Source organism: Daldinia decipiens (genome assembly GCF_022478715.1).
Source record: "Daldinia decipiens strain CBS 113046 unplaced genomic scaffold F4813scaffold_18, whole genome shotgun sequence".
NCBI classification, from domain to species: domain Eukaryota; kingdom Fungi; phylum Ascomycota; class Sordariomycetes; order Xylariales; family Hypoxylaceae; genus Daldinia; species Daldinia decipiens.
The window spans coordinates 466,499-487,988 of record NW_026054561.1 but is presented as its reverse complement, the minus strand read 5'-3'; the positions used below and the strand labels follow the sequence as shown (position 1 = coordinate 487,988).

The following is a 21,490-nucleotide window of genomic DNA, read 5'->3' as shown; positions in this document are numbered from 1 at the left end:
CGCAGACCTCAAAGGAGCCTCAGTCCCTCTGCCTCCTTGTCGACATCATCTTCCTTTCTACAACAACATATCCTCATATTACGACAACTTGATCGAGAAAATCATTCACGATGGCGCGTCGTCCGGCAAGATGTTACCGATACTGCAAGAACAAGGTAAGCCTTACACGATTTCTATAGTTTTTATAATTTTTGCACAAAAAACACATTTTCAAAATTTATCCGGTTGATCGCAAATGGCTTGCGATTCCCTCACCTATTCCGATTACAAATTCCACTATGAACTACATCATTTTCCACGAAACACCCGAGCGATTCATTAGATATGGATTAAATGTAGAGATAAATATACTGACGTTAATAATTCTTAGCCGTATCCCAAGTCCCGCTTCAACCGTGGTGTTCCCGACCCTAAGATCCGTATCTTCGATCTTGGCCGAAAGCGTGCGACCGTCGATGACTTCCCTCTCTGCATCCACCTTGTCTCCAACGAGTACGAGCAGCTGAGCTCCGAAGCTCTCGAAGCCGCCCGTATTTGCGCCAACAAGTACCTCGTCAAGACTGCCGGAAAGGAAGGTTTCCACATGCGTGTCCGCGCTCACCCCTACCACGTTGTCCGTATCAACAAGATGTTGTCTTGCGCTGGCGCCGATAGACTGCAGACTGGTATGCGTGGTGCCTGGGGTAAGCCCAACGGTACTGTTGCCCGTGTCAACATCGGTCAGATCATCCTGAGTGTCCGAACTCGTGATTCTAGTAAGTAAAATGACGTATGCCGCAACTACAAGAATGCGTCAATTAACCCCTTTCCGTAGACCGTGCCGTCGCTCTTGAGGCTCTCCGACGATCCCAGTACAAGTTCCCTGGCCGACAAAAGATCATCATCTCTAAGAACTGGGGCTTCACTCCTCTCCGACGTGACGAGTACCTCGAGAAGAAGGCTGCTGGTCGTGTCAAGGTTGACGGTGCCTACGTTCAGTTCCTCACCAACCACGGTAACCTTGCGCAGAACATCAAGCGTTTCCCTGATGCGTTCACCGAGTCCGCTTAAATGGATTATCGTGACAAGGAAGCAATTCTGGGTTGAGGGGACAGGCGTATAATGGATTACCATAGCACTGCTACATGACAGTCAATTCGGATCTTGCATTTACACAGTAGCATTGCTGGCTTAGTGACTTTAGTTCTATGAATTCCTAGATCAAGAAAACAGTGAAACCTACCATATCTAAGTAGCTTTAATATTGATTGCAATATTCCTCCTAGTATTCCCACCAGGCGTCTTAATTTCCATCCAAATTAGTCCCTTCAAGTAAGCATACCCTCGAGAGAGTCCATATCGTCGCAGAATGATCTCAAAAACAGCACTGTGATTTTAGGATCCTAACCGAAAGTTCCGCAGAGGCCAGCGAAGCATGACTCACCTCTGAGTTAGTTAGCCACGTCGTAGCCAACGTGGTGAGCTAGAGTTTAGTAGTCCTTGCAAGGTATGACTCCTTTTCTAGAAATACCATGGATGTATTTTCAAGGGACGCAATTACGGGGCAAGCTCTTATAAGGTTAGCAAGACTAGATCAGAAAGACCCTAGGCTTGAAGTAGGATTTAAAAGAAGTGACTGCTTCTTGAAAAGATTGAGATAATGGGGAATATAATATATTGAAGTCATAATTCATTGCGGAAACGTCGGTAGTAAGTAACGTACCTATACATGTTAACTAACTAGGAGAAATAAGTAGATCTCTTTCGCTATAAAAGATATACGCTTGATGATGTGTTCAGTGAATAGATTATAGTTATCACTGTAGACTAAGTGGCAGGGCATGAATGGGGAATATAAAGATATGTTATGAGCATTTTATATCAAGGGAACAAGCTCTTGCGTGTAGAAGGAAAAGAGGTATAGTGAATACATACCCTTTAAATCGTCTGTTAATGAATTAAAAGTGCTCAAATGGATCGCCAAAGGACTGCTGTTAGGTATAACATGAAGTATCCTAGCGAGATCACTTGTAAGTCAAGCTTCTCCTTTCACTTATAAATCTTAGTTAACAAAGCTACTCATGAGAAGGCATATCAACTCATGATCAAGCCTCATTCGCAACACTCTAATGGTGATACAAATCCGACTAAGAGGTATCACGACGCTGAAACTAAAAGGTATTATTCATTGAAAATGACATTCTGGGGAACCCAGAACATCATATCCTTGCAGCTTCGCTGTAAGGCCTTGTTTATATACACAAAAGGATAAAAGTCATGATATTATCTGGCGGACCGCCAGATAACATCTTGACTCTTGTAGCAACTGTGACACGAGGTAAATCGCCACTATACAGCCTTTAAATTTAAGCGTTGAGGTGCCGAAGTCAAAGCTGGAAGAATAAGATGATAGAATCATAAGGTTTGGAGGATTTGGTTTATTTGGCTCAACTAATTTTGACGATGAGGAAATATTCTCTATAGGGAGATTGGTTTTGATAAGACAGTCAAGCTAGATCACCAAATATATGTAGGTACCTCATGCATTCCCTGAGTAACACTCGCACACACACGCACACACACGCACACACAAACACAGGCTCTTACCCTAATGTATGTACAATATATGTACGTGAGCTCGTTACTTCCATCAATAATATATTGAGCTTGTTATAAATTTAGTGGAACACAACTTAGTCTTACTTTACCAAGTATCCGATACTGTTATATTGATAATTTACACGAGCATTTTGTTCACAAGACGAGGTAGTTATATACTGATATGCTTGCCAGTGTAGGAGTGAATCGAAATAGCGATATCGGCAACAAAATTAATTCGCCAAGATCTAGCAGACTCCTTGCATCGATATTCAGAGTGGTTCATGCAGACATAGGCTAAGGCAGGGTTAGTTGGAATTCATGTGTTCTGGAATACAAATCCCGGGTTGAGATGTTTCGAAACAGATCGGCCGGGAAATAATATTTGACGCGGTTATCCTTGAACCTTTGGTGGCGGCCGCAGTTCATGGAGTTGGGGGACGGTCGACGCGACCTTGTGCTTTGATACCGTCGTATCGAAAGCCGCGTTCAGTCAGTTGTCGTTTTTATATCACTGTCACCTCTCCCACCTCAAGTTGCCGTCCTTTCTTTGAATTTAGTCTCGCATTTCCACTGGTTATTGGTTAAAATATCGTTCATCTTTGAAAACCTTGGAACTCTCATAGCCCATCGTAAAATGGAAACCCTAGTAACTAGTACTGGTTTGTTATCGGGAGCGCTTAGAGGCTTTTATGTATGGAATCCACGTGTACGGGAATCGCGTCTATCTCGTGTCTGATTCGTGTGTGCAGCAGAAGCCAAGCGCGATGCGTCGACGGAGGTTACAGCGAGGCTACACAGAAGTAACAGGGATCACCAGCCACTGAGTTTTTGAATGGGAAGGTCCTATTGGCTATAAGGAAGTTACCGGGTTCTTCTAGCATCCGTTTCGTTCAAAGACCCACAACCCGGCGCTTCTTCTCTGAGTCTTTCTTCCCCCACAATGTTTCAATGTCTCCCACTGGATGAAATGTTTGGACGATGAGACGGTTGCAGCTGAATTGCATCTAGCACCATGCAGGTCACTTCTTAACGGACCAGTCATTTCTCGCATCGCGGTTTATTATAATGGTCGCGTCTACTATTTGCTCTGTTTCCGACTTCTCTGCGCTCCACCGACTGCATGGCGACGTGCAGATTTGCAGATTTGCAAATGCACTAAAAGTCGTGAGAATGACTCACTTGCCAACCATTCCCAGCCAGTCCGACTTTTCTGATGTTCATGGATTATCTTAGTTAGACTTGGAGAGACTATGCCGATGAAGTCGAGAGGTAGCACGAAAAGTTTTCTGAACCGGGGGGAATATGTCGAGCTGGTATAACATGCGCCTCAGGCCTTCGCGGACTCGGTTGGGCTGCGACCGACTCTCTTCTATTTCAGAATACCAAGTGTCAACTTTGAGTGAATGGATTATATCTGATTCAGTCAATACTGTTGCTGTAACTGCGAATAAGCTCACCTTACCGTTTTGTGCTTGCAGTGTGGCTCTACTATCATATATTTAGTCCATATATTATTATTATTATTATTATTAACTAACTAACCACTTCACATATACTTCTGATCCAATTTCAGTTGTATAACTTTGAAATACCCATACCATCACCATCTTCGTGACTATAGCCCGCTATCAGGGCTCCTCGAACTAACAAACCCCCACCCTCAATAACATTTGCCTTAGCGACATGCGAGAGCTATGGCAACAGGACCGCAAGCATTCTATTGCCTGTGGCAGAAGGAGGCTATCCGTGAGAAGCTTTTCCATTTATTATCAAAAGAAGATATTTGCAATGTCCGACTCTCATCGTCAGCATGCTGCAATCTTGTTACCAAACGACTATTTCTACGAACCCACTTGACCTTCACCTCTGGTACCTTCACTCGACAGAGCAGAATCGAAGCACTGTCGAGAGTAGGCCAGCATATAGAACATCTGACCTTTTATTTCCCACACTCAGAGGCTACTTTCTTACCTCCACTGGTTCACCCTGATACTGGTCGTGAGATTAGCTTCCTTTACAAGCCTCATACTTCGATGGCGTCTGTTCTGGAAAGACCCAAGTTCGCCAACTCTGGACTTGGTGAGATTCTCACACAGCAATATCCGCCACTGTTCCACGCTGCATCTAATGTCCCGTCTTTCATCAATGCGATGAAGCACTTACCGAACATGAGACACCTTACTATCAAGACGCCTGGCCAGGATCCTAAGGAGAGATACCGAAGGGATATTGTGGACTATGCGCTTATTAGCCTCCGTATATCATTGGAGCGGGCGCCGATGAGAAAGCTCACAAAGCTTTCGTTATCCTCTGTCCATCCCTCAGCCTTTATCTACTTGAGACATGTTATAGGGTTTGGCTGTCTACCATCAGCTGCTCGGCGGTGGAAGCAGATTCGGAAGTTAAATATCTCGGTAGAAGCATGGGATTTCTATGGACCATCGCCTGGACTCGATCATCTAAAGATGATTGACGACTACATACGCGACTTTTCAGCGAATCTAGAAAAATTGACGTTTAATTGGCTGGGCCGAAAGGGTCCATGTCCATTGTCGCTTGCGGCTGATCCGTTGTTTGCGCCGCCTCGGAGCTCACAGAAACTTTTCAATGAAGTTACTTCGCCCATGTCACCTTTACCCCCGGCGCCCTCTAGGAAGCCTATTGTATTCCGTAAATTACGTTTTATGGCCATTCGGAACGCCACTATGAACTCGTCTCAGGTAGCGGAATTGATTGCGGCGCATCGACACAGTGTACGCGAGTTCGATTTTGAGAACGTTGTTCTAATTAATGACGACAGCTGGGATGATGCACTGGGTCCTTTATTGAACAAATCGTCCCGTGGTAGCCGCTGGATTCGACAGTCAATGGCTACCATTACTGAAGATGCAGGCGTTCCTTCACCGCATCTATCAGACAATTTTATAGACGATCTATCAGGTGAATCACCAGCTGTTTTGGCAGCGTCGCAAAAGCTTTTGGATGTTGATCTAAATGGCGGCGAGGAGGAAGATGAGGATGAATCAGCGGAGCAAAATGATGAATTTGATCTTCCTTCGGACCTAGAGGCTGCCAGGCAAGCTAGTCTTTCGTTTCCAAACAAGCTCAAGAAGCGTAAAGTTACAAAGCGTCGTCGCAGAAGAAAGGATAAGAATGAATCTCGTGAAGATGATAAACACGAGCTTCATTCACGGCATCATCACCGGCAACCCTCCAAAGATTCCATTGATCAACCTAGTGATGAACATCGTCGCCATCGCCGCCACCGACATCAGAAACCCCAAGAATCTTTTGAAAGGCAGCCAGAAATTCCTAGTTTTGACCAAAGTCGTCGGCCTTCGGATGAGTCCTTCGACTATCGTCGCCAGTTGCCACGCTTATCTATCTCGCCACAGAGCTCTCAGCATCGCTTGTTTGGCGAGGTTGAAAGTATCTACTCAACATCGTCGCGCCGTCTCTTTGGTGAAGTATCGCAGCTCACTAACTCGGGATCCGAGCCAGAGCTCACACACTCACCTGTTGATGACTCGGACTCGGTCGTCGATGAGTATTTCCGCCCTAGTACACCTACTACCACGCCGATGGACATATCGGCACCTATTCTTAGCACGGCACCTAGCATGCCTATATTATTAGAACCTCACGTTTATGACCCCACTGCGGAGCTATGCTCCGAAATCACGGCCGTACAACGCGATATTGAAGCGGAAGAAGCGCAGAGGCGCGTAGCCGAGGATGCCGAATTTCAGACGAGCGCTTTGAAGAGGGCCAAGGAGCTCGTGCTCAGTCGGCTAGGTCGCGAATTTTCTTCTAGTAATAGCAGCTTCGGCAAGAGGGGTGTTGTCGGCCCTAAAAAAGAGAGTTTCCTCAGCAGCTCGAGGTTTCGAGAGGGGTTGTTTGGGAAGAGCACCTCTAGTGTGAGTGGCACCTTGTACAGCATGCAAGACCACAGGAGCATGGATGTGCCAATCTTGTTTAGTCGGAGTTGATGATACCCAATGGAGCGGGGGGGAAACGGATGTATTATGATAGATATGATGTGATGTGCTTATGACTTATAATGATTACGACCTACTACTATTCGATCGTTGAATGAATACTATATTCCTTTTGTTCACAATACCGCATGCTTCATTCTATGTGATATTGCCTGCATTATTTTAGGTAGGGAATGAATTGGCAAATTAAGCTCACATTTCGGGAACTCACAAGTGACTCGACGCTATGCCACGATAGTTTCTTAGAATGCCCCTTTTAACTCGTGCCTTGCTCTATAGAGGTTGCTCAAACCGGGACCAGAGGTATTCCGGCGCGCTGAAAGAATATTCGAGTAGCCGTGGCGATTCTTGTCGACTAAATCTCTGCTTTCCCTTATTCCCTCTTATCTCTAAGAGAAAACTGACCTACCTCGCCCATAAGACGGCCAGATACTTCGTCGCGACAACACCCCTTTCCACCCTTCCAGTCCACAGAAATGGGCATCATAACCTCCCTCTTCTCTCTATTCGGCCCCGGCGCCGCCCTCTGCGCCGCCTGCGAGACCCTTGCCGTGATCTGGCCGCGCGTGCGACTCCGGATGACGAACGACGCGCCGCTGACACGGTTCCTGCACGCGGCGCGGGGGAGGCCAGCGTGGGCGTTTGTTGCGGGCGCCGGGCAGGAGCCCGTCGCGCGGGAGCTGTGCTTCGGGCTGGCTGCGCGCGGGTTCAACGTCGTTCTGTACGGCGCTGGGTCGGGCTGCCGCGGCGGGAAAGCTACGATGCAGAGACTGCTGGGTTTCCGGGCGGAGCTGCTGAAGGCGTACCCGGAGAACAAATACCGCGTTGTGGTTGTGGATACGGACGCACAGGGCGATGCGGTAGAGGTGTTTGCGGCGAGGGTCGGGGAGTCGCTGGAGGGTGCGAATTTGACTGTGCTAATTGATTATGTTGGCGATGCTGATGATGGCATGGTCTTGCCGCAGTTGAAGACTGTGCTGATGTCGCTTCTTAAGCGGAATGTGCCTGCGCTTGTTATTAACGTCACCTCTTCGATAGCTAGTGGCGGCGATGGGACACAGTCGTGTTATTCGCACAGGGGGTCTGGATACCTCTCTCAAGACGGTGTTAACGTTGTTTCGTGCCATATAGACGATGTAGCTGTCGGCTATAAGGAGAAATTGCTGTTCCACCGTCCTACACCGCGGGCACTAGCCGAGACAGTGCTACTGCATGCGGCTTCTAGCAGTAGGAACGCTATTGTATACCCCTATTGGCCACAAGCTGTCTTGCAGATGACGCGGAAGACGTTGCTAGGAATGGCTGCGGATCAGTTCTTGTCTGTTACTCAGGGAGATGTACTAAAGAGATAGAATTGAAGGGACGGGAGTGTAGAGGAAAAAGAGAAATGCATGATGGGTTTATGTTTATAATACTGCAATAGTAGGGGAGCATCTTTCGCTGTTCCGCAACATCGTATAATGAATGCTTCTATATATGTTCGTGAAGGGAACTTGTATTATATGAAAGCAAACGATATTACTGCCGACTTATACATCATCAGGGATAGGGGGTAGTTTGAAGGAATGTCGTAACTAAATATATCAAAAGGCCATTAACACCACCATGGGTTGAACGTGACACTATGAACCTTTCTCAGCAGTCCCAGTGAGCGTATTTTAACAACCCATCTCATACTTCCGATCCCTATATTCAAGAACCCCTTACTGTATACCCTAAAGGTCTCAAAGTAGAGATATAACCCCGAATGCTATGATGATGGCATCAATGGTATGATATGCTATATATGGTAGACCCATGTCCAATCTACCATAAGCGGCTATGAACTTATACGTATCTTCATGTACATCGTCTTTGCGTTTCATGATTTGCCCTGCATTATTCAATAGCATATATGACTTCTAATCGGAGCTATAGGTCTAGAGTTCCTTATGTAACAACATAGCCGCTTTTCCGCTTCTGAATCCCATTTATTATTGATTCTAGCACATCGTTTGAATATCTGCTATCATTCATACTTAAGGACCATTCGTCGCCTATGCCGTATCTCGTATGAGCTATTACTGGCACCTCTGGCTACTGGCTACTGGCTATCAGCTACTTGTTACAATTGCCTGCCGTGTAACTGCAATCTGCTCGTTACCAAAGGCCATTCTACCGCTAACATCTCGATCCAAGTAGGGATTCTGTTGAGCTTGGATCCTGGCTTGGTATGTCCTTATGTTCCCAATCCCGCCGCGAGTGTCGTGCTCGATATCCAAGGGCTGCTCAAATGTGGCAGACACTGAACGCAAAGAGCCAACTGAGCTCTTTTTATTGCTCTTAACCAACGCTCTTAATTTTACACCAATATTACGATCCAAATTTTTGTTTGTGCTGTCATACCGAGCACCGGACCTTGAGCTGAGTACTCGGTCTGCGATGAGTTTGAGAAGAGGACTGTAAGCTACCATGATAGCGATTCCCGGCTGAACGATACCTAGGTAGTTATTACCAACGGAATAATAGGGAAGATCGCTATAATCAGTTTCATATGTAATGTAAAGTCTAATAGTGGAAGCTACCATAGTGCTGTTTATCCGTATTAGAATGGTACGTAGGTAGTTATGGCCGAAGATAGAGTTATAAATAGGACAGCCACTTACATGAACCCAGCACCGAATATAAGCAACAAGGCAACCTTGTGTAAAGTCTTAATTTATAGTGCCATTAATGGCTTTAACGGAAGCACTATGAGCATAAGGTCTGACACTATGTCGACAGCGACCGAGGTAAAAGCCATGTTCTGGTTACCGCACGTCTTACGTACAGTTGGATCCCAGTTGAGGTCAACGGGTTGGCATATTAGCACACATATTAATAAAGTCTGCAATATCCAAACGACCGAAACCACCACGACAACATACGCAGCTATGCGAAAGTTGCGTGTGAAAAAGATACGTTGGAGACACTCGCAATGCTCAACTTTACGAACCCCAGACATACGGGGTACAGGACCCGAGCTACAAAAACAAACTTAGAGAATTGGTCGACTTGATTAGGGTCTAACTGTGTGATGTGTAGCCCGGCGCCGCCTAGAAAAGCCACTTCAATACGCATTAGTGAGAGTAGAAAATAGGAGGTAGATAGGTATGGTGCGAAGGCGGAACCGACAAAGAACACCGTTGACACACAAACCATAGTATGTCAACTGTCATATACATATACAATTAGGACCTTGGTACCTAGGTGGAATGTTTAGCGTGGAAGACACGCCAGAGCGAGATAACAAGTAATATCTTCAGACAGTAACGGAGACATCCCCTGCATATGTCGAGCCGATATCCGTAGACCAACCCACAACGAGGCCAAAGTGCTCATGACAACAGCTACGGCTAGTGAAGCGCCATTATTAGGCCTATCTGCCATTGTGTAAGTGCCTAAGAGGTAGTTCAAGGATCTAGGTCTATGTTTAATATCTCTGTGACGTGTAAATGGATGGGCTTGGTTTGATTTTGTAAGACTGTAATCTCGTAGAAGGGTGAAGACTTGTATGGTTACGCAATTGTTAGGAATTTAGACGAGACATCTAGAAGAAAGGAAAATTTTAGTGTATAGCCGTAGGCTCCTATGGTTGGTTAGTTTACTATAAACTAAATGCATGCTGTATATTACTAGGAACTATTATAAGATACCTTAACTAGGTGCATTAAGAGTTTATTACTTCTACGCCGAGTCGGTAATCCTGCGAAACTCGAAGACAATAAAGACAATATACTTCCTGAACATTTCCCCTGCAATCTAGCGAGGATATCTCGTTAAACTACCTCAGTATTATAGAGTGAGCCTAAAGGCAAGAGTTGCGCACCACAGAACTGCCAGCTCGGTGATGGTGACGTCATGGCCAAACTCTCCAGATGCATCCAACCGTGATGATTCCCATAAAGCGAAAATAGAATGATGTTGTTTCCGGTTGGCCACGAGGATATCTGCATGGCCTCGATAGTAATTTATGACCCAGACAGTTTCTTTAATGTGGATCTGTACGAATGGAATCACGGCGTAGGAGTACCTTCATTGCTACTATTATCGTCCGAGATCTACGTCCGACCCGGGCTCGGCAATTTTGTTCTGGCGGGAAACAAGGACTTCCACACCCGCTTACTGGAGCGGTGTGTGCTGGACCTGTTGGACGAGTATTGTTTCACATTTTATATCTCACATTTCTAACTTCCCTATTGCTCCATCTTATTTAAAAGCCAAGCCAAGACTAGGCTTACTGGGGGATCCGATCCCCAGCTTACTGAGTTGGAAGCTTCCTAAAAGGGGTATTGCTACTATTGGTTGTTAGGTACTTATAGTCTTACCGAACAGATAAAGGAAGGGCTAGGAGGAAGAAACGAGTCGTTACCATAAAACGTCTTACCCCTCAACTCAATTGAGACGTATTGTTCAAATATAGACTTATCGTCTACTTTAAGGGTGGCTTGAAAGCCAAGACTTGATGTGGGTATCCGAAAGAAATCCACGTTTGCTATTGTAACCCCCAAGATACATAGGTAACTTACCATAGTAGTTAATGCATTTATAATGTTCAAGTTTCTTTCAATGCCGCCTTGATTCATACTACGCAGAAATCTCAGGGGTAAGGTCAAGTGCATACCTACTATCGCCTCAACATTTATCGTAGCTTGGTATCTACGACAGCTACACAAGGGGGAAAGCATGGACTTCCAAAAACTATTACTCGCTCTCTTTACCGCTATCGCCACAGTCCGAGCGGCACCGTTTGTGCAACCAGTGCTATTCCATGCCACATCTGTTGTCGAGGTCTTGAGTAATGGGGCCTGGGCTGACCACACGATATGCCCAGCCGACTACTTCAGCTACATGACAGAAAAGGGCTTTTTCAGTTTCGGCTGGTATGTTCTTCCACCATACAATCTTGTTTCTACTTGTTGATGGCCGACTTCGTGTCTGTAGGTGGGGATTAAGAAGCAACAACGGTAATGCGTCGTACTTTACGCCAGATGCCGATCCATTCCACTGGCTTGAGCTTGGCGAGAGGGAGTCGTGTGACAGTGTTACCGGATCTTGTCTGTACAGCACGCAAAACGTACCTATTCGCTTTGAGAATTATGCACAGCCGCCACCTTGCGCACCAATGCCACTTAAGTACATTGAACGGTCGCTTAGTCTAGGAGACGATGATGAGGATCGGGTAGAACTGACTTACACTGATGATGACGGAGTCCAAGCTCAAGGGTTAAGCACGAGACGAAAACTTAGCGGTGATCCTAGTGTAGCGGGGATATGCCACAAGGCGCTACGCATATTGAAGCAGCTTTACGAGCAACACGATATCGATTTGGGGTTTGAGATTGGGAATCCATGTGCGCAAGAGACAAGTATAGGCCGACAGGAGGTATCGGAGTTATAGTTAGGTACCTTAGGTACGAATATAAACGTTAGTTAATAGTTCATAGAAGAGAAGTTGAGAATGCAACTCGTAACGATGAAACTCCTTTTAAAATATAAATCCTACTAATACCTGTCTACCACTTATATTACTTAGGAAGTTTAGACTTTAAGTTTATAGCTCTGACGCGACTGCTTAATCAATAGTTAAATCAAATTAAGTCAACATTCAATTAGAGTCTTTGCAAGCGATTGTACGTGTATGTTGAAAAAGACTTGTATGCACCTAACTAAAAATGACAACTGCCAACACCGCTATACTGCCCGATGATATGCCATATGAGGTATAATTCTGGTTTGCAAGTGGTGCATGGACGCTACCTGCTGCATATCGAAAACTGGTTGACGCACTCCAAGCAAAATCATTTACTGTCCATGTACCAGCTTTGCCATCAAACAATGGTGCTCGACCGCCTAATTCATCACACAATGCTGATGTGGCAGCTGTACGCGAAATAGTTAAGTCTCTTGTTAACGATGGCAAAGAGGTCATTCTGTTCATGCATTCGTACGGAGGTGTTGTAGGAACGAATGCTGTCGAGGGTCTCACTCGCAAGGATCGTGAAGCTAAGGGCGTTTCCGGTGGCGTTGTTTATCTGTTCTACTTATCGGCTTACCTTTTAGCCAAGGGCCAGAGCATTTGGACCCTCATCGAGGACCTAGGTGTCTCATTGGAGAGCATCCCAGAAATTACTTTGGAAAAAGACGGCACCTGGTTTCTTAACGATCCCGTTCAGGCTTTATGTCATGATGTAAGCCTTGAGGATCAGGAGGATCAGAAACGACTATCTACGCACCACAACTTGGACGCTATTAAAGGGAAAACAATGTATGAAGCATGGAAAGACATCCCGAGCACATATATCTTCACTACGTAGGATCGTTGTGTGCCGTCTATTCTTCAAGATTTGTGCTTTGCAAATACGAAGGAGGCACAGGTCGCTATTAAGAAAGTAGTATTGGATTGTGCGCATGCGGCATACGTGAACTATCCAGAGGAACTAGCCAACCTAGTAGCTAAAGCATCTCGTCCTACAGGCTTGTGAAACTCATTGTTAACAGCTTATCTCGAATCTTCACAGAAGAGTGTTGCTCAGTTACTATTAAGGTAGTATCTATGCAGGTTCTCCGAGAGTGCATGAGACCAACCGTATCTCACGTGTCACGACAGACGGGATGGCAATAGTTCATGCTTCTCTATTGGCTCTTTATGTATAATGCGAAGACCCGTGTGGAAATATAACCCTATGACACTCAGTTCGAGGTATGGGAGTGGCGTAGATATACAGATGGCTTCGTAAAATAGGAAGTAGTTTCCTTTGGCTTATAGATTCTTCAGTAGGTGAATCTAAGACATACCTTGAAAAACGTACAGGGAATGCCCTGTTAAATAGACTCATCGGAGAGCAGGATGCGAAAGAGCCAAGCAGCTAAGTACGACATATTGTTGTTCTAAGATAAGTCAAAGCACCCTTACGGGGGCCACCCTAGTGGGGGCCACCTCAAAAACGTAACGCATTCGCAATGAGGTCTATATACGAATTATTATATAATTTTATTAGTTTTTAGTTAATTAAAAAATAAAATTTATTATTTAAATCTTTATTTTTTTATAATTTTAAAATACTTATTTTTTTAGTTTAATTGCGTTGCGTTACGGCGATAAATAATGTTTTTAACGGCGTATCCTTACGGTAGGCGTTTAAAAAATACTTTATATTACAATACTATTTTACAGATTAAATATTAGGCTATAGAATATAAAATAACTATTTAGAGAAACATTAGAAGTTATTAAAATATTAAAAAAAAGAATTAGTTAATTAGGTTATTACGTTAAGCTATATTAGCCATACGTTTTTTTTATATTAATTTAAAAATATTATAAAAAGATTATTAATTTATAATTATTGGTTTAATATCTTTAATAAATATTAATATATATAATTTTTATTTTATTATTTTAATATTAAATCGGTTAAGGTTTATTTAATCGATTATAAATAAGTTAACAGGGTTATAATTAATAATATTAATATTTTTTTTAACCGATTTAAAATTTTTAAGATTAAAAATATCCCGGTTAAATATACGTATAACGTTAACGAAATGGGGATTATAAAAAGGATTAAAAATAATGGAATAATTATTAGCGAAATTTATAAAAAGCGTATTATAGTTAAAGATTATAGTAATAAAATCTAAATATTAATTATTAAATATATTAATGGTAATAACCAATTTTTAAATTTCTTTATTATATATATAAATAAATATATATAATAATAGTAATTTCTTAACAATAAAGACGTTAAATTTAAAGGTTAAAAGTTTATTACATTTTTTAATGGTTAGATTAATAATAATATTATATTTAAATAATTTCGTAAAGTTTTTTTAAAAGAAATAAGATTATTAAATTATTAATAATAATAATTATTAATCTTTAACAGTTACAATAATTATACTACAATAAAATTCTTTTAGAAATATTTTATAAATAAAGTTTATATTATTTTTATTTTGGTATATTTATCATACGTCTTATAGGTTATTAACGTGGATATATTCTTATTGATAAAATAAAGTTATTATTATAAATTTATTAAGGTATGCCAATTATATTATATTTTTAATCTTGGTAAAAAGGAATTTATTATAACTTATTAAATAATATAAAAAAAACGTTTAATTAAATATAATATATTGGTTGACTAGAAGGCTACGGGGATCTATTTTAAGGATTAGAATAAGTTATTAAATTATCGGCTTATGTTCCGAGAGGTTCCCGATATTATCCCGGCCCTTTCGGATTTTATTTCTAATTTAAAAAAGTTTAATTTTATCGAAAATATAGCTTTAATTCCTTTAGCAATGCTTTTAAGTTTACGAAATATTAATATTTTAATTAAAGAATTATTTAAGATTAATATAATATTTACTAAACTTACAGTAAATTTTTTATTTAATAAAATTAGTAAGGCCTTTAATAAGGCTATTATAAAATTAACTATAATAAAAGTTTACATTAAATATTTAAAAAAGGTATTAGTAAATATAAAGTTGTAAAAACGGTATAAGGTATTATCTAACCTAAATTCGACATTTATAAATATTAAAACTATTATAAAAGAGAAGGAATAGTTAAAGGCTTAGAAATTAGGTAATATAGTTACAATTAGCAATTCCAATATTAATTTGGAAGATAAAGCTTTATTAGTTAAGTTAATAATAGAGAACTATATTGTTATTAAAATATAATAAATTATAAATTAATTAAATTTAATTTAATTAAATAACATTAAATTAAAGTTAAAATGCTTATTTTAAAGGTCTAAAAATTTGAGGTGGCCCCCACTAGGGTGGCCCCCGTAAGGGTGCTTTGACTTATATGCAACTAACCTCTACCTTTGCCACTGGCTCCAGCCAAACACCGAGAGCTGTAGACAGATAGCGTGAGACTGGGCGCCTTAATTGCCATAAAGCTGATAACGTAGATTAACTGTGAATATACATGGCTAATATAACCTTTTCAAGGGTCTCACTTATTATATGACCCGCGAACTACACGCAAAAACCCTCCCAAATGTTTGCTTTATATACTAGAGCCTGATAATTAAGGCAATTCAACCTAGTTCTATAACGCCTAGACACAACTCCTGGGTTCCCATCGACCTTAGATATGGATTCGCAAGATTCGGCCACTCGTCCATTTAGAGTCATCGTCGTCGGTGGTGGTATTGCTGGCCTTATGGCTTCTAATTGCCTACAACGAGCGGGTATCGATCATGTCGTCCTCGAGAAGCGCGCGGAGATTGCGCCTGCTGAAGGTGCTAGCATAAGTGTATATCCGAATTCTACACGAATATTGCACCAGATCGGCTGTCTAGAAACGGTCGAATCAGCAGGCGCACCGGCAAATAGAGTAAAACTCCGACTACCGGATGGGACTATTATATCGGATATTGACTTATTTGAGCACCTTAAAGAGAAGTACGTATGGAATCACCTCACAAAATCGCCAGAGTATGGGCTGAATTATGATTGATGTTAGCCATGGAAACTCTGGGGTCATAATTGAACGGCGAAGATTGCTGCAAATACTTTACGATAACCTCCCTACCAAGTCACTGGTTAAGCTGGGTTGCTCCGTTAAACGGTTAAGACACGTTGAGGATGATATCGAAGCTGTCCTTGCGGATGAAACGGTTGAGATAGGTGACATGGTAATCGGCTGCGACGGAGTGCATAGCTCTGTCAGGAGCATGATGTGGGATTATGCAAACAAAACTATCCCTGGTAGTGTTACGATGAAGGAAAAGATGTGTAAGTAAGTTTTTGAATATGTGCTGAATTATGTAGTGTATTATACATGCCTCCTAGGAGACTAACATCTGGATAGGCATGAAGGCAAACTGGAAGGTTCTCATTTTAGTCGGGCCTACTATGCCAGAGATTGGGCGTGATACTCATTTCGTACACAACACGCACTTTTCCTTTACGGTCATATCACAACCAGACCACGTATTTACGTTTGTGACCTTTCGTCTCAAAGAACCGGTCATATGGCCGAGGAGAATGTTCTATACCGCTCAAGATGCCGAGCATCTAGCTGAGACAGTAGCCTCCTATCCTGTTTGCGAGTCACTGCTATTCGGAGAGTTGTGGCGTAAGCGCGAGCGCGCCTCTCTCGTAAACATCGAGGAGGGTGTGCTAAATAAATGGCACTGCGGCCGAATTGTCCTTGCTGGAGATGCTGCTCATAAGGTATGTTGAACAGTCTGACATCTTTACCTACATTCTTAGTTGCTTACAGAAACAGTTTACTTTCCACATGGGTTTCGGGGCCAATTCCTCAATTGGGTCTATTGCAACTCTTTGCAACCAGCTAAAGAGGGAGATTGTATCTCGCAACGAGCCAAGTCTATCCCCAAGTACGCTGGAACGCATATTTGAATCCTACCAGACTAAGCGCTACGCACGGATGAAGACGATCATGGATCTATCTCTCTTTAGCACAAGAATCCTGACTTGGGATACTTTACTGACTAAATTACTCTCCCGATGGATTTTCCCATGGCTCCCCGAACGATATCTAACTGATCAATTCAGCAAGATTATTAAGGGGGAGCCCAAGCTTGAGTATATCGGGACGGGTAATTTTCCACGTGGCCGGCTGACATGGGAAGATGAAGTGACGACTGGTGATTCTGAAGATGAAGATTTAGAATAAGAGCTTGTTTCTATGCCCGAGTGCCTTAAGAGAGAGTGAAATACCGTAGCTATTTATTTCTGCATCAACATAGATGGAAGATTAAGCTACAATATAAGCATTCCTCTAGTACATCTACCGTACTTTCTAGTAGAATCTATGTCGGAGCATCGATTACTATTTGCACATTCTTTCAGGGGCTTGATAGAACCTAACCTCTTAAATACTTACCTAATAATCGCTACTATTCGTGTTTCTACTGGGTACATATAAAGCGTCACTGAAAGAGACTATGTGCTTGATATAGACTACACTAGCCTTTATATAATATCAAGTCTCGCTGTTTCGATCATAAGTTACCTAGCTTATGTAGTTAAGTAGATATAATGGTGCATTCGTTGATATACTAGGCTACTCTATGTAATAAAGTCAGGTAGAAAATTCCAGACCGCTCGTACAATTTCCCCATCGCGCATGCAAAAAATCGACTGGTGGGCGATTCCTCGGTTTCCAATTACCAGTCATTCTATAGACAGGCAATTCTTCATCGACTGCCAGCACGTACGTGGAACTGAGCTGCCATATACGTTGTGTACCTGTTGCTGCATCCTCTGATACTCTAGGTATCGCAGACCTGACTGAGTTTCTTTCCATGTATTTCCAAAGCCTGGTTAGAACTATAGCCGTATTATCGGCACCAATAGTCCAGGCATGATTTGCGTATCCAAACATAAACATCATATTCGGAACTGAGTCTAACATGGCCCCATTCCAAACATAACGCCCTCGCCATGATACAGGTTCATTGTCAACTCGTATCTCAATCTTTCCTCCCATCATCATCTTGAGACCTGTTGCGGTGACGATGATGTCAGTATCCACAGTCTGGCCATCTTTCATTCTAATCTCGTTATTTGTTACCATATGGATTTCACCAGTGACGAGGCGCACATTTGGTAAACGAAGTGCTTTGAAGAAAGCACCGTCTGGGTCTACACAAATCCGTTGCTCCCACGGATTGTACCGCGGCTTGAAATGTGTATCGTGATCAATGCTTTTTGGCAGTAGCCTTGTTGCTTCTTTACGAAACAATTCTCTGACAAAGTCGGGGAAGTGCCGACACAGTAGTACTATAAGGTAGGGCGTAATAAGATAACATATATCGACGAGAAACCGAGGGAAATAGTGGTGAATCCACGATGTATTTGGAATTGGAGCTATATATGTAGGACTCCGCTGAACCATCGTGACTTGGGTTGCTCTCTCCGGGAGCGCTGGAAGCATACTAATAGCTGAAGCACCACTCCCGATGATGGCAATTTTCTTATTAGTATAATCGAAACCCGACGGCCAAAATTGCGGGTGGACGACCTTTCCTATAATAGGCTGTTAAATCGACACTTGAACTACGTCGAATTTTCTTACCCTTGAAATTTTCTAGACCAGGTATGACTGTTTGGAAAGGTGTGCTATAATCGTAGTACCCTGTTCCCAGGATAATCCAACGAGCGTGGAACTTCTTGGTTATGCCATTATGATTTACGGCCACTATACTCCAATTCTGGCCTGTTGTAGACCAGTTCACCGACAATACTTTATGACGAAATCGGATATACTTATCCAAACGATATTTAGACACGGCATCCGAGAGATATTCCATGATCTGGGCTCCCGTGGCTATTGGATTCGGGAACGGCCAAGCATGCCACGCAAAGGCCATGGAATATATATGTGAGTCATTGCGTACGCCTGGGTAGCGATATAGATCCCAGGTGCCTCCAATTTGATCGCGGCCTTCTAGAATAGCGAATTTGACATGGAGGAGTTGGGTCTGGAGCCGATATGCACAATTGATCCCAGAGATTCCTGCTCCCACAATGAGAACATCGAGAATTTCAACCTCAGTGGTTGCTGGCTGGAATTGTGCCATCGTTGACTGCCCGAGGTGAAGGTCTCTGGTCAGATGTGAACGGGTAGGTTAGAAGTTGAGCTGTTAACTCTTCTCTCCGGGAGATTTAATCTACTTAGGTATCTATTCAAGTATAAAGTGCATAACATTTAAAGGGGCTGTAGCCTGTTGGCATCATTCTATATTAGACAAGGTGGTATTCTAGTACTGTTGTGTAACTAAACAAGGTGGTATTGCATGTGATCGCCTATTTAGATGGTACGATAGGTTGAGTTTACACATCAGGGCAAGGTGGAATATAGAATATAGCCCTTACTTACTACTTGCCTGACAACTGTACGGCTTTGGCACCCGCCATGTTTATAGACCTATCACTTGTCGTTTGAGTACAAGAGGTGTATGGCCGTGTCACTTGAAGCTTGTTTCTTATAATAGAAAGATACCTATGTATTTCTTTTTCCTTTTTCCTTTTTCCTTTTCTTTTGGTAAGCCAAGAGAACCTAGCATAATCCCGGATGCGCGACCCGCTAGATAAAATGCAAGGGAATAAAATGTTGTAATTGCGGATTACGACTGAAGTAAGGGGTTAACTATAAAGTCGCAAGGCCGCTTACTCAGGCAATCCTATTGTTTAAAGAATCGATTCTAACTTATTTATAAACGCAATTACATCCTCTTGTACCTACTGCAGATTTACAGTTGCATTAGATCGCCCCGCTTTCGACTTCCAGTTCCCAAAAGGAGTTTTCCGCCCTCCTTTTTAGTTTAGCCCTCTTAAAGCAAGCTGAAACTCCACATGCGGAACACCGGGACACTAGGACACTAGGACACAAAAAAATATTTCATCAGACTAATATGTACTAGCAAAAATATCTTGGACGAGCAGGGAGTTGAACTCTGGACTTCTCGCATGCGAAGCGAGCACTCTACCACTGAGTTACACGCCCTTGAACAGGGAAGAAAAGAACATTGCAAGGAATATCCCCGCTTGATCTGATTGGTTGAAAAGTTTGGATTAAGCATTTATATTGTCCCACAACACCAAACCACTATCCTGATAGCTTAACTTACATAGATCTTTAAGTGGCAACATGAATTTATGGTCTTGCTAATAGCCATATAAACGATTCTCTACTATCTTTGCCTAGCTAATATCAAGTCACAACCATGTAACCACATTATCCCTGAGACTGTTAATAAGTAGAAGTGGTCACTGACAGCCTGCCTCCCTCAATCGTAAGTATTAAACCGTTACAGTAAGAACCTGCTCGACTTGCAAGATACAGCAAACTCCCACCCATGTCCTCTTCACTACCAAACCTCCTGGACGGAATAGCACCCATTTGATCGAGAGGCTCTGAACTTGGGTCTCTTCCAGAGATAAAATCATTGGCCAGCTCGCTCGGGAATACTAGACACGATAAGATCAGCCGCCATATCCTTATTGGTTAATGCAAGTATCGTCTGATTGCAATGACTTACATCCGGGCGCAAGTGCATTCACCCTGATTTCATATTGGGCAAGATTGGTACTAGCGTGTTTGGCAAGTTGGCCTATGGCGCATTTACTTCCAGCATACGCGGGTGAGGAAAGTCTGTCACGACTAAATCCAGACAAACTCCCTGTAACGATGGCTTGGCTGGGGATCGAAAGGACTTTGCTACCCTCTTGGGCCGGGGCTCCAAAACCTCCCTTCAAGGCATTCTTGTTTCCAGCATCAAGAAGCTCTAGGAAAGCTGTCAATGTAAAATATGTTGCAGTAACGTTTACATGGAAGGTGTTTGTAAAATCTTCCATTGAGACTTCCTCGAACAGGTTTTTTTGAAGTTGTTGAATCGTGAAGTCCGGGTTAAAGGAATTAATGGGACCTATAACACCCGAGTTGGCTACAAGCAGATTGATGTAGCCTACGTCGTTTTTAATGAATTCAACAGCAGATTGGAGCGATGATTTAGAGGTGATATCGCATACTATAGGAACGAAACTTGGGTGGTGAGAAGCCGCACTCTCAAGAACAGCCTTTCGTCTTCCAAGTATATAGACCTTTTTCGCTCCTGCTCCTGCAAGAGCCTTGGCCATCATAAAACCGAGACCTACGACACATTAGATCGAAACAAATACTTGGTTACGAGTTTCTTACCAGTAGCACCTCCCGTAACAACAGCTATTATGCCGTCAACTCGAAATAAGCTCGTAGTCTCCATGATGGCGTATTTATCTACCTATGAAGCAGTATTTCTTAAGACTTTAAAATTGTAAGAAGAAACGATAGTAGTAGGTAGGAGTTGTTATAGAAAAGAGATGAGGATACAACTCTCGCCGTAGACCTTATA

At 42.7% G+C, this 21,490-nt stretch overlaps 9 protein-coding genes and 1 non-coding gene across 10 annotated transcripts; 6 read left to right on the top strand and 4 right to left on the bottom strand.

Moving 5' to 3' along the window:
* Positions 1–110: 110 nt before the first annotated feature.
* F4813DRAFT_389899 (ribosomal protein L10e) lies at positions 111–1,050 on the top strand (the record flags this gene model as incomplete). The annotated part of the gene is made up of 3 exons (XM_049246928.1): positions 111–155; positions 371–755; positions 815–1,050. 3 exons carry the CDS (start codon positions 111–113, stop codon positions 1,048–1,050), a joined length of 666 nt encoding a protein of 221 aa, XP_049099279.1.
* A 2,984-nt stretch (positions 1,051–4,034) lies between these two features.
* On the top strand, positions 4,035–6,745 carry F4813DRAFT_85436 (uncharacterized protein). The gene has a single exon (XM_049248969.1). It carries the CDS (start codon positions 4,275–4,277, stop codon positions 6,567–6,569), a length of 2,295 nt encoding a protein of 764 aa, XP_049099278.1. The 5' UTR covers positions 4,035–4,274; the 3' UTR covers positions 6,570–6,745.
* A 309-nt stretch (positions 6,746–7,054) lies between these two features.
* Positions 7,055–7,930, top strand: F4813DRAFT_396490 (uncharacterized protein; the record flags this gene model as incomplete). The annotated part of the gene is made up of 1 exon (XM_049247831.1): positions 7,055–7,930. One exon carries the CDS (start codon positions 7,055–7,057, stop codon positions 7,928–7,930), a length of 876 nt encoding a protein of 291 aa, XP_049099277.1.
* Positions 7,931–8,618: 688 nt separating this feature from the next.
* On the bottom strand, positions 8,619–9,031 carry F4813DRAFT_396488 (uncharacterized protein; the record flags this gene model as incomplete). The annotated part of the gene is made up of 1 exon (XM_049247830.1): positions 8,619–9,031. One exon carries the CDS (start codon positions 9,029–9,031, stop codon positions 8,672–8,674), a length of 360 nt encoding a protein of 119 aa, XP_049099276.1. The 3' UTR covers positions 8,619–8,671.
* A 1,953-nt stretch (positions 9,032–10,984) lies between these two features.
* Positions 10,985–12,109, top strand: F4813DRAFT_360999 (uncharacterized protein). Its single transcript, XM_049243478.1, has 2 exons — positions 10,985–11,479; positions 11,541–12,109. Exons 1-2 carry the CDS (start codon positions 11,283–11,285, stop codon positions 11,995–11,997), a joined length of 654 nt encoding a protein of 217 aa, XP_049099275.1. The 5' UTR covers positions 10,985–11,282; the 3' UTR covers positions 11,998–12,109.
* Positions 12,110–12,367: 258 nt separating this feature from the next.
* Positions 12,368–13,150, top strand: F4813DRAFT_360997 (uncharacterized protein). Its single transcript, XM_049243477.1, has one exon. The coding sequence runs from the start codon at positions 12,536–12,538 to the stop codon at positions 12,911–12,913; it is 378 nt and encodes a 125-aa protein (XP_049099274.1). The 5' UTR covers positions 12,368–12,535; the 3' UTR covers positions 12,914–13,150.
* Positions 13,151–15,468: 2,318 nt separating this feature from the next.
* F4813DRAFT_85402 (FAD binding domain protein) lies at positions 15,469–17,566 on the top strand. Its single transcript, XM_049248968.1, has 4 exons — positions 15,469–16,028; positions 16,090–16,361; positions 16,438–16,802; positions 16,858–17,566. The coding sequence occupies exons 1-4, from the start codon at positions 15,718–15,720 to the stop codon at positions 17,266–17,268; spliced, it is 1,359 nt and encodes a 452-aa protein (XP_049099273.1). The 5' UTR covers positions 15,469–15,717; the 3' UTR covers positions 17,269–17,566.
* A 57-nt stretch (positions 17,567–17,623) lies between these two features.
* F4813DRAFT_85401 (FAD/NAD(P)-binding domain-containing protein) lies at positions 17,624–19,491 on the bottom strand. The gene is made up of 2 exons (XM_049248967.1): positions 18,673–19,491; positions 17,624–18,623 (listed from the first exon to the last, which is right to left on the bottom strand). The coding sequence occupies exons 1-2, from the start codon at positions 19,175–19,177 to the stop codon at positions 17,677–17,679; spliced, it is 1,452 nt and encodes a 483-aa protein (XP_049099272.1). The 5' UTR covers positions 19,178–19,491; the 3' UTR covers positions 17,624–17,676.
* Positions 19,492–20,031: 540 nt separating this feature from the next.
* Positions 20,032–20,103, bottom strand: F4813DRAFT_t79. Its single transcript has one exon. It is a non-coding gene; the product is annotated as a tRNA-Ala (tRNA).
* Positions 20,104–20,349: 246 nt separating this feature from the next.
* F4813DRAFT_396485 (NAD(P)-binding protein) lies at positions 20,350–21,361 on the bottom strand (the record flags this gene model as incomplete). Its single annotated transcript, XM_049247829.1, has 3 exons — positions 20,350–20,567; positions 20,639–21,250; positions 21,298–21,361. The coding sequence occupies 3 exons, from the start codon at positions 21,359–21,361 to the stop codon at positions 20,350–20,352; spliced, it is 894 nt and encodes a 297-aa protein (XP_049099271.1).
* Between the last annotated feature and the right edge of the window lie 129 nt (positions 21,362–21,490).